Source organism: Petaurus breviceps, unplaced genomic scaffold (genome assembly GCF_028583685.1).
Source record: "Petaurus breviceps papuanus isolate PSGF00001 unplaced genomic scaffold, PetGlider_PUasm1.0 126, whole genome shotgun sequence".
Classification (NCBI taxonomy): domain Eukaryota; kingdom Metazoa; phylum Chordata; class Mammalia; order Diprotodontia; family Petauridae; genus Petaurus; species Petaurus breviceps.
This window is the reverse complement of record NW_027185655.1, coordinates 27,734,331-27,746,948: the sequence shown is the minus strand read 5'-3', so window position 1 is coordinate 27,746,948 and position 12,618 is coordinate 27,734,331. Positions and strand designations below refer to the sequence as shown.

At 33.7% G+C, this 12,618-nt stretch overlaps 1 protein-coding gene across 1 annotated transcript in view; it reads left to right on the top strand.

Annotated features, from left to right (window-relative positions):
- Positions 1-10,993: 10,993 nt before the first annotated feature.
- Positions 10,994-12,618, top strand: part of GRID2 (glutamate ionotropic receptor delta type subunit 2) — a 919,201-nt gene continuing 917,576 nt past the window's right edge. Inside the window, exons 1-2 of the mRNA XM_069098591.1 lie at positions 10,994-11,018; positions 11,453-11,737. Of these exons, the coding sequence (XP_068954692.1) occupies positions 10,994-11,018; positions 11,453-11,737 (310 nt within the window). The remainder of the gene's footprint in view (positions 11,019-11,452; positions 11,738-12,618) is intronic.

The window sequence follows — 12,618 nt, the reverse complement described above, 5'->3', positions numbered from 1 at the left end:
TGGTTTTCTAAGTCTATATATAGCCTGCTAGGATTCTTAGGTATGATTTAATGACCACTGTTGCTATTTGAGCTTACACCATTGTTTAAATGTATACTATTCATGTCCACAGACTACTTCTTAGCAAAATTGGACTTTCTTGCAAGTGTAGCCCAGGTGAGTTCTGTTGATATTTATCTCAGATTTTATTGTTAGGTTCCAGAGGAAGGTAATGTATGCCCCCTCACAATTCTTGTGGTATCCCTGAGGAGCCATGTTTGATTCAGTACTGTCATTAGCCCAGCCCCTTTTTGCATACTTCTCCTACCCTCATAACATCAGTTGAGAATGATCTAGCCACCCGTATTTAAGTAGTATACTTTCATTCTTGTTAAGCCAACAAAACAAAACAACCAAGTAAATGAAATTAATGAATATTTATAAAAACAATGAAATTCACAGAATAAGAAAGATAGATTTTATGCTTGAATTGGGTTGCTATCCAACTTAAGTAGAAGAAATTGAGTAAGTCATAAATGAATGTCTGAAGAGGATAGAGGGAGGAGACACAGAGGAGATATCTTTCCTTTGGCTTTTTCCTATTTTGTTGCAATCAGCACCTAACAGTCAATTATAAGTAAGGATGTACAGATGTAGAGATGGATATACCACAAGCAATGCAAAATCAATATGATCAAAACACAATCTATTATCACTTCTTCCCCTAAAGTCATTCCTCCTCCTAATTTCACTATTTCTCTTGAGGACACTGACAACTTTAATTCAGTTTCAAAATCTCAATGGCATCCTCAGTTGTTTTATGTTTTCCCATCTTTTCTTTTAAATTATTGAACAAAGGTTTGTTTTTATTCGGCCTCGATGGCATTTTTTGCATGATCTTTCCACTCACAGAAGCAACATCCTAGTTCAAGTTACCACCACCTCTTATCTGGACAGTTACACTTACCTCCAAAGTGGAAGTTGATTATGATCTATTCTGTCTCCAATCCATTAAAAAAAAACACCTTAAAAAATTAAAAACCTTTCCTAAAGCACAGTTATAACCATGACATTACCCTATTGAAGAAACTTCAGTAGTAGCATGTTGTTGCCTCCAGGATAAAATAGGTAAATGCTTATGGAATTGAATTTAATGGAATTGGTAGCTCTGTGGACATTAATTTTTATTTTATTATGATTTTATAATATCTTAAGTGTTTCTTAGGAGTTTATGAATCTGTTGGAATCTCTATCCACCAGATGAGAAAGGCCTGCTTTAAATATTTTCTGATGGACTTCTATTACGGCCTCTGATGAGTTGCTGAGGTTGCCCTGATAAAATGCAAGCCTAAATATGGCAAGGATTATTTAATTTTTTGCCTTTGTATCTCTGCAGCTTAACATAACACTGAGCATGCAGTGGGAAGTTAATAAATTTTTATTGGTTGATTGATTATTCTTTGGTGGCAGAATAATAGGAAAGGGCTAAAATAGTTTTGCTCAGATTAATTTGGTCATAAAATACTTTTATATTTGAAATATATCAACAGAACCCATAAATGCTAGGTCTGAAAGTAAAGCCCTCATCAGGAATATTTGCCCTTGTGAGAGATACCAAAGATTATTTTCCCTCTCTACCTTCCTCCTTCCCTCTCTATCTCTCTCTCTGTCTTTGTCTCTGTCTGTCTCTCTCTCTGACTCTCTCTGTCACTCTCTCTTATGCAGTTTCCTTAATATTTATTTAAGCATATAGGGGTAGGAGGCATGGTCCCTTTTTTTTCTTTCACCCAATAGAGGTAAAGAACATAGGAATAGAAGAATTGCATTCAATATTCAATTGAATGCAATACATTCAAAATCAGTGGGAATTAACTGGATAGGTAACAATGAGGAGACAAGAAAAGAATTGTAAAAATTATTTGGGCTCAGTGATTAATAACTTTCCACAAATAAAAATGGAAGATATATTCTTTTTTTCTCCCTCCTCTCAATAATCCAACACTAGAATTATCACTTAAAGCCTTCTCAATTCTGAATCAGGACCCTTCTCTCTGAGTTGTAGGCAAAAGGTGTATTTCAGTGGATTTTAACCATAATTATCCTTCTCCAATAAACAAACATTGAATCATGGTTAACTACCTTGGAAACTAATTTTAAGAGAAGATATAAACAGAACTATAAGACCTATATTCAAACACCAATTTAGAGATCAAATATTATTCTTAAGGTAAATGGGATGAAACACCTTCAAGGGTCTCATACCCTAGGAAATGTCTTAAAGGGAGTAAGGGCTTGAGCCTCTTAAAAAGCTTTAAAACTGGAGTTGACTAGATAGTAACTAAGGAGAAGAGAGGGATTAGATCAGGAACTAACAAGTTAAAAGGCTAATGAAGGATAATCATGGTGATGTCCTTAAGAGTGGAGAAGGAAGAAACTAACTTGCTACGTACCAGCACATCAATAGATACAGAAAAAGGTTTTTGACAAACAAGAATACCCATTTCTGTTTCAAATAGTAGGAAAAATGGGAACAAATAGAACTTTTCTTAAAATTTTCAATAGTATATAAAGAGTTATTATCGTATGTAATAGAAATAAACTGGAATGACTTCAAGTAAATTCAGAGATGAAACAAGAATATTTATTATCACCAAGTCTTTTTGATGCAGTACTAGAAATGCTTGCTGTAGTAGTAAGACAGAAAAAAGAAATTGAGGAAATAACCTTTGACAAAGAAGTAATAAAAATATCACTTTTTACTGATGACATGATGGTATGCTTATAGAATCAAAGAGAGATAACTTTAAAAACATCAATTGAAATAGTTAATTTGGCAAACAGGCAGAATATAAAACAAATCCACAGAAATCATCATTTACATAATATTAATAAAACAAGCAAAAAATAGAAATAAAAATTCCACTTGAATAAAAATTCAATTTAAAAGAACTGCAGAATATATATTTTATATGTACACATATATGTACACAAATATATTTACACACACACACACACACACACACACACACACACTCCTGTACAAAAGGAGAAGCAGGATAAAGAAAAGACCCAAATATCTGTTAAAATTTCACACATCTGTATTCTCATTAGTAGTTGTTATGGTTCATTGCTTTCTTGTTTTATGGGTTAAAATAAATCTCTAAAGGCTTTAGTTTCAGTCAAAAGAGATATATCATTCTTTACTTTAAATGAATACAATTAAGCACATAAAACTTTTCTTCCCTAATTATTCAATAAACAAAGAGATTAAACTTGTTTTTCTGATTGCAATTACTATAATTGTATGCTTTCCAAAGGCAGATGAGTCAGTAAAGCTCAAAACACTCACAGTAGGTTTCCATGTGTGAATTGTGTGTTTGCCTAAAGATATATAAGAGGAATCAGGGGGCTTAGAGCAATAGTTCCATAAATATGAATGTAATAAAATATATATATTTTTAAAAACTTGCCATTGAAAAGGCATTGATTTGATTCTCCGTAAAGGAAAGGTCAGAGTTAGATATAAGTTCTGTATTTTGTCCAATCCAATAAAGTAGCTTTAACAAATATAATAAAAATGAAAATCTCCAATTTAATCAAAACTCCATTTTTTCAATAAAATTATTTTTAAAAAATCTTTTAGGGGCGGCCAGGTAGCACAGCGAGTAAGAGCACTGGCTCCAGTGTTGGAATGACCTGGGGATCAAATCCAGGCTCAGATACTCAGCACCACCCCCAGAAATAACTGGCCGTGTAACCTTGAGCAAGTTACAAAGTAACCAAGTGCTAAAAAAAAAATCATTTAAATAACTTTTAGAAATGAAAACGTGTACTATAAATTTATTTTTTTAATTCTTTTATTTTCTTAACCCATGTGACTGAGTTGTCACATAGACAGCCCTATTATACCAATAAAAATAGGTATAAATGTGAGGTTTTCTTATTTTTCACATTGGTCTTATATCTATTTTGTTCATATTGTTGTGTTTTGTACTTATGTCACATTTCTAAAATTAAAACCCTTCTCTTATGCCTCAAACAATCCCTTGCAACAAAGATTAAAAAAGAAAAAGAAGCCAAAAGGTAGAATGAGTACCATTTCCCACCAATTGTTCCTCACATTTCTAATAATGAGAAAGAAGCATATGTTTTTGTTCTTTTATTGGTCCAGTCTTAGATATTGTAATGGTATCACGTTCAATTTCAGCTTATTTTTTTTCTTTATTCAAGCAATGTGGTAGGCGCTATGCTGGGAACATGGATCATAGAAAATGAAAAATGGATTAGCCACTGCCCTCCAGGAGCTTATATTCTTTAATATGGAGGATGCTTGTGCATGTATACTTATATAGAAAATAAATTCAAATGTTTTATAGGTTGAAGTGTGTAGCAGCAAGCACCCCTAGCATCCTCAGGGTTTGCAGCTACCACAGGTTCTTGGATCTGCTTTGTTAAAGGAAAGCAACTCAAAATGGGTTAACAAGCTTACTTTAATCAGTCAGACATATATCGTTTACCTTGTTCAGGGGAAAAAGGTCAGCACCCCGAACTTCAAAGCATACAGGCAGAATTATCAAGACAGAAACAGATCAAGTACACAGCTTTCCAAACTGTCCAACCATTACATCCATACCCAGTCAACATCTGGGTTTCCACATCTGGGTTTTTCAAAGCCGGGGGACTCTCAACAACGGCTTCCCAGAATTCAGATCAAATCACAGAACACTTCTCAAAGTGAGTCCCAAAAACAAAGCTACACATCAGGGCTTATATAGCCTTCTCCTGGCTCAGAGAATGTAACAACCTTATTGACTCACTGGCCAATCAAGAAGTATCTACTGAAAAACAAGCCTCCCCCACCCCAGGCTTCAGGTGCACATTAGCCTAGGGGCAGGGAAGATCTTTAAAATTTACATTCTTATTACAAAGTGTTCAAGGCATTAGTAGTTAATGGGGAGAAGGGACAGGAAGAGTGATCAGGAGCAGTTTCATGTGGAAAGAAATCTTTGCACTCATGTTTGAAAGAAACTAAGGATTGCAAGATGGGTGTGGAGTTAAGAAGAAGATGCATATTCCAGGAGTACCTTCCAGGCATAGGGGACAATCAGTGCAAAGGAAGAAAAATCTGAATGTCTTACATAAGGCACACCAAGAAGAAGAGTTGGGCATATGTAAAAGAGAGTAACGTATCTTAAGGTTGGAAAGGTAGCTTAGAATTGGGTTGTCAGCTGCTCTAGTCATTGCTACTAGTCCATACAAGTCTTGCCATAATTATGTGAATTCTTTATATTTGCAATTTCTTACAGTGCAGTGTTACATTACACTCATGTACTATAATTAGTTTAGCTATTCTTCAATTTATAAACACCTACTTCATTTCCAGATCTTTGACAGAACAAAGTACTACAATGAATTGGGTTTTTTTTTTTTTTTGATTTGGGTTTTTTTTTTTTTTTGTATATATGAAAACCTTTCTGTCTTTGACCTCTTTGGGGCATATTCCTAGAAGTTGATTTTTCAGGCAAAAGAATATAAACATTTTATTCACTGTGTTTTCTCGTCTTTTTAATATTATTAATTTCTTATTTATTAAGAAAGATCTAGTGTATTATTAAGTACTTTATAATTAGGAATAATACTTAATGTGATAGCTTATGTTGTAGGTACTTTCACTATCATTTTTAATTTTTTTCTTTCCTTAAAAATCAATATCTGAGAAGACTATTTGTTTCAATTTAAAAATATGCAAGGGGTGGCTAAGTGGCACAGTGAATAGAGCACCAGTCCTGGAGTCAGGAGGACCTGAGTTCAAATCCAGCCTTAGACACTTAACACTTACCAGCCATGTAACCTTGGGCAAGCCACTCAACCCCAATTGCCCAGCCTTCCCCCTCCAAAAAGCAAAAAATAAAAATATTCAAAATTTTCCTTCTAAATGGGTTATATTTCATTAAAGACTTTGTAATTTTTTAGAAGCAAAAAATTATTATTTTGTTCAGTGAAGAAATAGAGGATGCTATGTATCAGTATCCTTGGAAGTAAATCAAAATTGAGATAGTCACCATCATTTCTATATTTCTTCTTTGAGAGGAATTGGTACTTGAACAAAGTTCATCAATACATGTTTCTTAATTATAGTATTCATTGTATAAAATATTCATATATACTTTCCTTTCTTTTTGATTCCTCAATTTTGACCAATATGTCTTGTTTTAAAGATCAACTTAGAGTTTAAAAAATCCACAAAACTGAGACTGAAGAAACATTTAACAAACCAGAGCAACGATCAATAAATTGGACACAATAAATTATTGGTAACTTTCATGTAAGAACAGAATGTGGTCAATCCCTGATGTTTCTCCATATCAGATAACAGATATAGTTGTATATGTGAAGGAAACAACCAAACAAATGGACAGTTCTGTGTCATCACAAAAATAAAAGAGAGAGAGATAATTTTAGGTTCAAATATAGAAATAATTCTCTAACATATTTTTTAAAAAGCTAATAAATAAGTTTTCACAAAGGCCCTTTGTATGCATATTTATATTTACTCTTACAAATACAAATTTCTTTCCTAAATTATTCATCTAATTTTATGCTAATTGTGTTTTTTAAAAAATTATCTTGTCTCACTTATTGCAGCCTATAATATGTTAAGTAATGATAATCTTTCAGCTGCTTGAAAAAAAATTATAAAATCTTTAATGAGGTAATGCTTCAAAATTATGCCCATGATTATTATTAATTTTTGATATGTTTAATTACCTTAACATTAATTATGATAAGTTTATGTGATAGTTATTTGGATATAACTAATATAGTACTTGAAAATCTCCATTATAAATTACTCTTTTAGTTGGCTCATTAATTTCAAAGCAATGTTTATCAACCAAGCATTTCTTTGGATTTTTTCCGCTTAGTATAGGAAATTTATAGGTCAGTTAACATGCAAAAATGATGTTTTATTTAGAAAGTCTTAAAATCTGTCACCTCAAATAAAAATGTGTTGCAATTTTTTTGTTTTCTCTAATTGAAGATTAATTGACTCTTTTAAAAATGAGCTATAATTGATGACTTGTGTTTTTTTGTTTTATATCACTATAGTTTCCCCCAGTATCTTTCCTTCTCCCAGAGGATATCCTGTATAACAAATATAATTAAACAAAAAAAAAACAGAAAAAGAAAAGAAAGTGGAAAAATCAGAATAGCTGATCAGTACATTGGAAAAATTTGAAAGTATATACAATTTGAAGCACTTGGGGACTTCCTACCTCTGCAAAAGAGTATAATGGGAATGCCTCTCACATTCCTTTCAGGTCATTTTTACTCTTTATAAGTTTGCAGCATTCTTTTTTGGTGTGTGTGTATGTGTGTGTGTGTGTGTGTGTGTCGTTTTAATTATGTCATTTTTATCACTGTATATATTGTGCCTTGACTTCACTTTTCATCAATTAATATATTTTCCCATATTTCTCTTTATTCATCACATTCATAATCTCTTACAGCACAGTAATGTTCCATTATATTCATTTACCACATTTTGTTTAGCCATTCATAAAATGACAAACATTTACTTTCTTTCCAACTCTTTGCAATCAAAAAAAATGCTGCTATAAAATTTTTATATGATTATTGGGATTGTTTGCTTATCAATGACCTCTGTAGAACATAAGCCCTGTAATGGAGTCACTGACACAAAAGATATGTACTTTTTATTCATTTTAATTGCACAATTACAAATTTCTTTCCCAAATGGTTGAACCAATTCACAAATCCACCAACAATACAGTAGTGTACTGATCATTCCACAACTCCTCCAACATTCACTATTGCTGTCTCTTCTCATCTTGAACCATTTTCAGGACGCGAGGCTAAACCCCAAAGCTGTTTTCACATGTATTTTTGTGGCAGTTTTTAAAATTTTATCTGTATTTCTCTCATAGTGATTTGAAACACTCTTTCATATGTTGGTAATTCTTTGAAATCTGTTTTGGGGAACTGTGTATTTATCTTTTGACTTTATCTGCTAGGGAATGGCTTTTGATTTTATAAATATTTAGACATAAATATATACACACAGTAGGTAGATATGTATGTATGTGTGCATATACATAAAGTATGTGCCTGTGTGTGTGTGTGTGTGTGTGTGTGTATAATAGCTTGGATGCCAAATCCCTATCAGAGAAATATGATACAAAATTTCCTGCCCCTCCATTCAATCACTTGTGTTCTTTTTTTTAAGCAATTGGGGTTAAGTAACTTGCTCAAGGTTACATGGTCAGGTGTTTCTGGGTGGGTGCTAAGTGTCTGAGCCCGGGGTTCAATCTCCAGGTCATCCCAACACTGAGGCTAGTGCTCTTTCTCACTGTGCTACCTGGCCTCCCCTAACCACTTGCCTTCTTTTCCTAGGTGTATAATTTTGCTCTATGAAGAAGCTTTTCAATTTCATGTAATTACCTATAATTATATAACTATGTCTATCTATATCATAAATTTATCTATTTTATCTTTCATTTTTACTCTTTCCCTTCTTTGGAAATTAGTAAGAAAAAAACACTACCCATAGCTATGAAAGATAAATATTCTGGTTCTCTTCAAATATTTATAGTACGTTCTTGAATAGTAAGATATCACTAATATTTATTATTGATATTAATTTCCATTTACATTATAGAATATAGTATGATGTCTAATCAGACAGTGATTGGTGGATTCTTTCAATTTCCAATTTGCCTTAAGTTCTAATATATCAGAGCAATTTCTTGAAAAGTGTTGTCCAGACTTTATTATTTTTTTTATCATGGCTTCCAGATAGTCTGATAATTTTAAAATTATGTCACCTGTATCTATTTTACAGGTCAATTGTTTGTTCAGTGAAAATTTTTCCCATTTTCTTCTATTTTTTTTTGCTTTTTGGTTTGTTTTATCATATCGTGATATTTCATAGAGTCATTGACTTCCACTTCTTCCATTCTAATTTTTAAGGAATTCTTTGCTTCAGTGAGCTTTTGTATATCCTTTTCCATTGGACCAATTCTATTTTTTTAGGGAGTTGTTTTCCTCTGCAAATTTTTGTTCATCTTTTCCCATGCTACTGACTCTTTTTCATGATTCTCTTGCATTCCCCTCATGTCTCTTTCCAAATTTTTCTTCTACTTCTCTAATTTGCTTTTTTTTAATCATTTTTTAATTCTTCCAAGAATTTTTTTTGGGCCTGAGATGAAATTACATTTTTTCTTTTTGACTTCACATGTAGCAATTTTGACACTATTTTCCTCCTCTAAGCTTATGCCTTGATCCTCCCTGTCACTAAAATAAATATTTATAGTCAAGATCCTTTTAAATTTTTTTTGCTCATTTTTTTGCCTTTTTTATGATTAGATGTTTGTATGTGAAAGTTGGGCTCTGTCTGGTCCTGCATTGTTCTGAGATTTTTGTGCTGGGACTCTGGGTCATGCTGCTGGCTTTCATTGTGCCTAGCTGCTTCTTTTGACCAGAGGGTAGGCTACCATTCTGGCTTGCACTGAGGGTAAGTCCTCCTTTTTAGCTTCCCCTGGGTACTAGCATGCCCCAGGAGTGGGGCCTTGCAGTTGGACTGCTTTAAAACAGGCCCCAGAGGCAAACCCCATAGGTAGGGTCTTACTGTTGGCTAACCCTGGGTCGGGGCTTCAGTACTGGTCCTTATGTGGTTGTGTTGTAGCTATGGTTTGTCCTCCGTTCTCAAAGAGGACCATAATATCATCAGAGAGATGAAGACATGGCTTGCATTGAATTGGAATTGCGTGAAAGAGGGTTGTGCAAAATCACCAGCCTCACTTTTTCCTCCAAATATTTATATGTTCTTTATTTATTTAAGGAATACTTTGTAATTATACAAATATTTTGAGTACATTGGTAGGTTGATGCATAGATATTTTATACATTTGTAGTTATTTGGAATGGGATGTCCTTTTCTATTATTTCCTCTTGGAATTTGATATTAGAAATGTACTTTATTTTTAATGGTTTAATTTGCAGCCTGAAATTTTGCTAAACCTGTTGTTTCACTTAGCAGTTTTACTCTTGTATTTTCCAAATAAAGCATAATATAGTTAACAAATAGGGATAGCTTTGTTTCCTCCTTACCTAACTTTACAACTTTAATTCCTCTCTTCTGTCTTACTGCTGTTGCTAGCTTTTCCAAAACAATATCAAATTTTAATGGGGAGAATGGGCATTCTTGCTCTACTCTTAGATTTACTGAAGGAGGTTCTGGTTCATCTCCATTACATATGATGCTTTTTTTAGACAAATACTTTTTATAATATTAAGTTAAATGTTTTTTGTTTGTTTCTTGATAATTTTATAAGTATGACCTTATATCTTTGTCATCAATAATCAACATATAATTTTAGATACATATGACTATATACCTATAATTTTGATGGTTAGTTTGGATTTCAGTATTTTTTATTTATTTATTTTTTTTAAGCAATCGGGGTTAAGTAACTTGCTCAAGGTTACACGGCCAGTTATTTCTGGGTGAGGTGCTAAGTATCTGAGCCTAGATTTGATCCCCAGATCATCCCGACACTGGAGCTTGTGCTCTTATTTACTGAGCCACCTGGCCACCCCAAAGCAATTGGGGTTAAGTAACTTGCATAAGGTTACACGGCCAGGTGTTTCTGGGTGGGTGCTAAGTATCTGAGCCCAGATTCGATCCCCAGGTCATCCCAACACCGGAGCTGGTGCTCTTACTTGCTGTGCTATCTGGCCACCCCAGATTTCAGTATTTTTAAAGAAATCTGACTCCACTCCTGACCTCCAATCTCATTTCTTACCACTCCTCTATATATAACCGATCTTCTATAGAAACATTACTATTCCACCAACACAGCTCATACTTTTTCTCAACCTGAAAATTGCTGATTGCCAAAATCCTCAGTCAGTTAAAATTATACCCAATTCAAAATGTAGCTTTGCTAGTGTTCTGATTAAAAAGGTTTGAGAAACAAAGGTTTGGCATAATCTAATGACTTTATTATTAAGGTTAGCAGGTTATTAATAAAAGGATTGTCATTTGGCTTTTTCTCTTAAACCAAGAATGGCTATGATGAACTGAATTTAAAAAAAGGGGGTGGGGGTCAGTGACTTGCCCAGTATCACACAGCTATTAAGTCTGAGACCAGATTTAAACTCTCATCTCCCTGACTCCAAGCCCAGTGCTCTATCCACTGCACTACCTAGCTGCCCTGCCTTGAATATTGGAGGCAGTCAATTAGTATTTGTCAAGTGAAAGAATACATGCATGCTCATGAGGGAAATACCTAACCTCTTAGGCTATCTGTTTTCCCACACACTTTACATTTCATGACTGTACATTGGTGAATCACCATATCTGGTTTTCACATCCATTTTTCTAAAGGGAAAATTTAAAAGAAGATAGCTTGAAAGTCTGTATCATTCTGAATATTGCTATCTTTCCTTACAGCCTGTGACCTCATGAACCAAGGCATCTTGGCCCTTGTCAGCTCCATTGGCTGTACATCAGCAGGATCACTGCAGTCTTTGGCAGATGCCATGCACATCCCTCACCTCTTCATTCAGCGTTCAACAGCTGGGACCCCAAGAAGTGGCTGTGGACTCACCCGGAGCAACAGAAATGATGACTATACACTGTCGATCCGTCCACCTGTCTATCTTAATGATGTTATTTTAAGAGTGGTCACAGAATATGCCTGGCAGAAATTCATTATTTTCTATGATAATGATTATGGTAAGTCAAATACCATTTCGTTATAAAAACATACCTTTAATCTTTGAGGATATTAGATTTTTGTGTTACCCATTGTGAAACTATTCATTGTCTCCTTACCACTCAACCGAGAAAAATCCATGCCTGTATCAAACATCAAATTTTATGGTTTTGGTTAAAGTTATTTGGGTGAAAAAGTTTCAGAGTAAATGCCAACATCTCATGACCCAATGTCTCAATGTTTTCTAATGAAAAATTCTTGATACTTCTGGATATTCTCCTCATTCTCTACCTTTCTGCACCATAACATTTTTTTTATATAATCCTTTCTGCACCATAACATTTTTTATATAAGTGGCAAATTATTACTTTGAGGGGTGAGATTTGAAATGCTTTCAAATACAGTCAAAACCATTATTTAGCATGACTTTTTAAGGAAATCTTATCTGTAACTTTAAAGTGTTTTTAGTATCTTCTCTGTTTTTGCCATGATCATTCTTGTGTATATAGACATAGATATAGATGTACGCACAGAGAGAGAGAGAGAGAGAGAGAGAGAGAGAGAGAGAGAGAGAGCTAGTAGTACTTAATTTTATGGGCATTTAGACGGGGATAAAACAACTTAACCTGAATTTAAATTCCCCACAGAAGCCACAAGTTTTGTTTTTTGGGTTTATTTTTTCAGGTTTTAAAGTATGTAAAGAAATGCATCTCTGTCCCAAGACTGACTAGTCTTCTAACACAGAAAAATAGGAATCAGATATATTCAGTTTGGGCAGAATTCATTAGGCACAAACATCTGACTGGCAATGTCCTAGGTGTTAGGGAAACATACACAACTATTAGGGGTGGTGAAGAAGGAAGAAGGAAAGTCTACATACAGATAAATAAATGCTAATCAA